Below are 4144 nucleotides of genomic sequence, written 5' to 3'. Positions count from 1 at the left end.
CCCCCCCCCCCCCTTTTTTCAAATCTTTCTCCTTTTTTTTTTTTTTTGGGATTATAGTTTCAAACTACTGCACCAAAGAGTTGTTATATGCGCCCCCCTGGAGGTATTCTTGCTCCTGGAGAAAGTCTCATTGCTACTGGTAATTAGCCTCTTTCAATGTTAGACTGCTTTAAAAACTTAGCCCTTGTTTGGTGGGAGATTAAAATCAAATTCTTAGTAAATTTTGATAGAAGTTGATGAAATGTGTGGTTGAAAAGTTGTGGGACCCAAAAAATATGTGGTTGGATTGAATTGTTGACTTTGATTTAATTAAAATCTAAATTTTAATCTGTACCAAACAAGGGCTTAATTTAAATGGGTGTATATAAGCACCAAGGTTAAAATACTTCTTTTTGCATAATTTTAGTTTGTTTGAAGTCATCTAACTATGAATATGTATTTGTCTTATCAAAAAAAAAAAACCTATGAATATGTATTTGTAAGACAGTGTTCAAGTTTGTGGAGCGTCCGGAGAACAATGAAAAGACTCTAGATAAGAAGAGCAAGGTTAAATTCAAGATCATGAGTATAAAGGTCAAAGAAGGGACAGATTATGTTCCGGAGTTGGTGAGTGTTTTGATTATGATATTAGTGCTCATCTACCAATTGGAAATTGATGGTTGAACTGTTATGTGAACAGCTGGTTGCACAATGTCTGTCATAATTTTCCAATGGCCATGAGTTAAATTTTCCATTCCATAAGTTTCCTTTCACTTTCATTCCATATCTGCTAAGTTCATAGATATTGCTAAACATTCTCACCTCATTTATGTCATCATGTTGAGTTTCCAGTACCTAAGGGACAAGTTTGAGTTAGTGCTTTGAACTTCACTGCCAGTTCACTGAACTGCATCCTTTTTTTATTTTTATTTTTATTTTTTGGTTTAAATGTCAATGATGAGTACCTGCGTTTGTTACATGGTTTCTTTCCCCAAAGAAGCGGGTGATTTTGTATGATCTGGACTTGATTAACCCTTATCACCACATCCTCTTGCATGGTGGAAAGAAGAAACTGTAAATCTAAGAAGAAGAGCAAATGACATGAACAGAAACTGTCTTCTGGAACAAAAAATTCTTGTATATATGTTGAGAACACTTAAATGATCAGATTAGATATGCCCCCTGTTTGGCCCTAATTTTTTATAACTCATTTTTCTCCGTACTCATTTTCAACCACAACATTTATCAATTTTTCAATTTCACATTTCATTAACTTTTATCAAAATCAACTAAAATCTGATTTTTAGCCAAACCAAATAGGTGCATGATGTTTTCTATTTAGCACTGAACCTAGGCCATGGTGCTCCTCTGCTGCTTTTGCAATGTAGTGGCATCATTCACTGTTTTTTTTTTTTAATCCAATGCTTATGGTGTGGGACAATGCAACTTTACACGAGTAATTCACCTGCAAAGTGACCTGCTAGCTTGCTAAATATGTGGCGTGGAACAAAAGTTTTCTGTGGTATATGAATTGTTCATACTTCATATCCATTGAAAATGATGGTTTGACATGGTGTAAATTACTGCACGTCCAAAAATAGACTTGTTTTACTGCGCAATCATGCTACAGTGGCATCTTTGTTGACAATTAGGTTGACATAATGCCACATGTCAGTTTATCATTGGATTATTTTAAATACTGTCATCATTTCCATCCAATCATTTTCATCCACCTATACATCTGACAAAGATGATGTTAAAAATTCATCTGGTAAAGTAGCATAGTTCTTTGTTGTGTGATATGCATGCAGAGTGATTTGACTTTTATGAGTTAAATTATTTGCATGACTGAGAATGTATAATTAACATTATCCAGCTGACACACATTCATATTTTTCTGTTCCTGAATTTCTCATATAATTTTTGTTCCTACTCAGGCCTGAATTTTTTAACTGTGCTGGTACTTATGCCTTCCTCCTATTCATCATCTTGGAGTTGTATGTATTTCAGCTACTTTTTGGAGCTCGATTTGAATGACATGAGCACATCTAGACCTCAATTAGTGTTTTTTTTTTTTTTTTTTCCCCTCTCTCTGCAGTTTGATGAGCAAAGGGATCAAGTCACTCTTGAGCGAATACTGTGTGTTGTCTTCTTGGATCCAGAGCGCTCAACTCCTGTAAGAATCAATTCCCATCACTTGCATTCCATATTCTTCTGTGAATTTTGCTCTGTTTCAATTGATGTCTTCTGGTGATTCAAGACACTTGCAAAGCTGACGCGTCAATTGGCTGAAGCCGATGCTGCTGCAGAAGCACGGAAGAAGCCAGCAGCTGACACAGGTCCACGGGTTGTTGGGGAAGGTCTTGTTATAGATGAATGGGTAAGTACTAAGTAGTTGTTGCTCATGTCTATTTATCAAATTACAACCTTTACAGAGAAATAATCTATTAAAAAAATCCCCATTTTATTCTCTAATCGTGCTTTGGTTACTCGTGTTCAGAAAGAGCGAAGGGAGAAATATCTTGCTCGGCAGCAGGTTGAAGCTGTAGATTCGATGTAAATCATTTGTAGGGTTTTTTGATGACATACAACAGTATCTTTTGCAAATATATTTGTTTCCTATTGAGGTCATTGTAGATAGTAATATTATTATTGGAAAACATTTGTTTTTGAGGTAATGTTACAGGAATGTCCTTCTTCGGGTTGTATTGTACTCACTTGATTGTAGATAGTGCCTTTTATGTCGTTAATTTTAATTTTCCGTTTCCAAAAAGCATCAACCAAGAAAATTCCTTTTTTATACCAAAACTTTTTTACAATAAGATAAGATGAACATTTGGAATGTGTTGCACCTCCTATCTATTTGAAAAGATTCTTAAGCCGACGTTTGGCAAAGCTTATGAAAATTCGAAAGCTATTCTTGAGATTAAGAAGTTGCGTTTGAGTTTTTATCATTTCTATAGGTATTTTTTTCATATTAAAAGAGTTTTTAGAAAAAGTTGGTTCAACGTGATTTTTCAATAAGCTTGTTTATAAGAAAATAGAAGTAGAAGTCATCTCAAATAGGTACTTATTTTCTGGAATGGGTGGTGGGATTACGTGATCCAATTGATTTATGCACCAATGAATCGAAAAATGTCGACATGAGGGATCAGAAGTTATCTTGCAAGCCCGCCCACATCATGGGCCATGGCCATTATCGTCAAATTGGTATGATCCAAATTCGATCCACTTGTTATGTAATCTGGAATTGCCATCTAGCATGATTCCACGGCATCATATGTAAATTCTTGATTACCACATAAAGCTAATCCTCAGGGCCACTAGTTCTCCCACCCCAACCCCACCCAACCCACCAGGGCTGGTATATATATAGTCCCCTAAACCGACGAGGCTAAGAAGAGAGAGAAGATAAACTTGCTCTGCATCCACTAATTTACTCAATCATGCTGGAAGGAAAAGCAGTGATTGGTGAAACGGATATGCTCGAAACCATGCAACAAGATGCACTTCATATAGCAGCGAAGGCACTCGATTTCTTTGATGTCAACGAGGCCACTGAAATAGCCCGTTTTATTAAAAAGGTACATCAGGAAAAGTTCGATTTTGTCTATTATAATGTTTGAAAATAAATACTAAATATAACTTTAACCATGTTTGAGATTAAGGTTCTATATAAATAAACTATTATAATTTTGTTCGAAGTTAGTGGACGTAGGCAAATTGTCATACCACTTAAATTTTTGTGTCAATCTTATTGTTGTTCTTCTTTGCGATTTTATTCTTCACGTTTTTTCACAACAAATCATATAATGGTTTCTGGGCCATGTTAATTGCAGGAATTTGACAGTCAACATGGATCTGGATGGCAATGTATAGTAGGAACTAATTTCGGTTCATTCGTGACTCATTGCTATGGCTGCTTTATCTATTTTTGCATTGGCAGCCTTACAATTTTGCTCTTCAAAGGATTAAGTGGACAAGAACCCGAGGCAGATGAATTTCCAGCTTTAGAATCAGAGACTATAGCATGAAGCATTAATTGCTAAATTTTCTAGCTTCATACTTACTGTATAATTGAAAGCAGTAACAAAGAATTATAATTCAGAAGTTCAAGTCAGAATTATAATTCAGAAGTTCAAGTCCCCCCCCCCCCCCCCCCCCC

At 35.6% G+C, this 4144-nt stretch overlaps 2 protein-coding genes across 3 annotated transcripts in view; both read left to right on the top strand.

The window, feature by feature from the left end:
• Positions 1-2729, top strand: part of LOC111395702 (vesicle-associated protein 4-1-like) — a 3903-nt gene extending 1174 nt beyond the window's left edge. Inside the window, exons 3-8 of one of the 2 annotated variants that reach the window (XR_002702848.1) lie at positions 58-139; positions 488-606; positions 1917-1976; positions 2078-2155; positions 2240-2359; positions 2480-2493. Coding sequence is in view for 1 of the 2 variants with exons in the window: in XM_023021822.1 (XP_022877590.1) it covers positions 58-139; positions 488-606; positions 2078-2155; positions 2240-2359; positions 2480-2539 (459 nt within the window). In the remaining variant the exon portion in view is untranslated. Of the gene's footprint in view, positions 1-57; positions 140-487; positions 607-1916; positions 1977-2077; positions 2156-2239; positions 2360-2479 lie in introns of both variants that reach the window. The other variant, XM_023021822.1, reaches the window with a different exon arrangement.
• Positions 2730-3358: 629 nt separating this feature from the next.
• On the top strand, positions 3359-4097 carry LOC111395703 (dynein light chain 1, cytoplasmic-like). The gene is made up of 2 exons (XM_023021823.1): positions 3359-3563; positions 3819-4097. Exons 1-2 carry the CDS (start codon positions 3426-3428, stop codon positions 4011-4013), a joined length of 333 nt encoding a protein of 110 aa, XP_022877591.1. The 5' UTR covers positions 3359-3425; the 3' UTR covers positions 4014-4097.
• The last annotated feature ends 47 nt before the right edge of the window (positions 4098-4144 follow it).

Source organism: Olea europaea, chromosome 6, assembly GCF_002742605.1.
Source record: "Olea europaea var. sylvestris chromosome 6, O_europaea_v1, whole genome shotgun sequence".
Taxonomy (NCBI): domain Eukaryota; kingdom Viridiplantae; phylum Streptophyta; class Magnoliopsida; order Lamiales; family Oleaceae; genus Olea; species Olea europaea.
Note: the sequence above shows the minus strand (reverse complement) of the source record. Positions and strands in the feature narration are given on the sequence as shown.

Bases quoted from the DNA above. Each gene is read 5' to 3' on its own strand.
- LOC111395703 (XM_023021823.1), top strand. From the start codon at position 3,426: ATGCTGGAAGGAAAAGCAGTGATTGGTGAAACGGATATGCTCGAAACC. The intron at 3,564-3,818 runs GTACATCAGGAA...TGTTAATTGCAG, and splicing joins TAGCCCGTTTTATTAAAAAG to GAATTTGACAGTCAACATGG.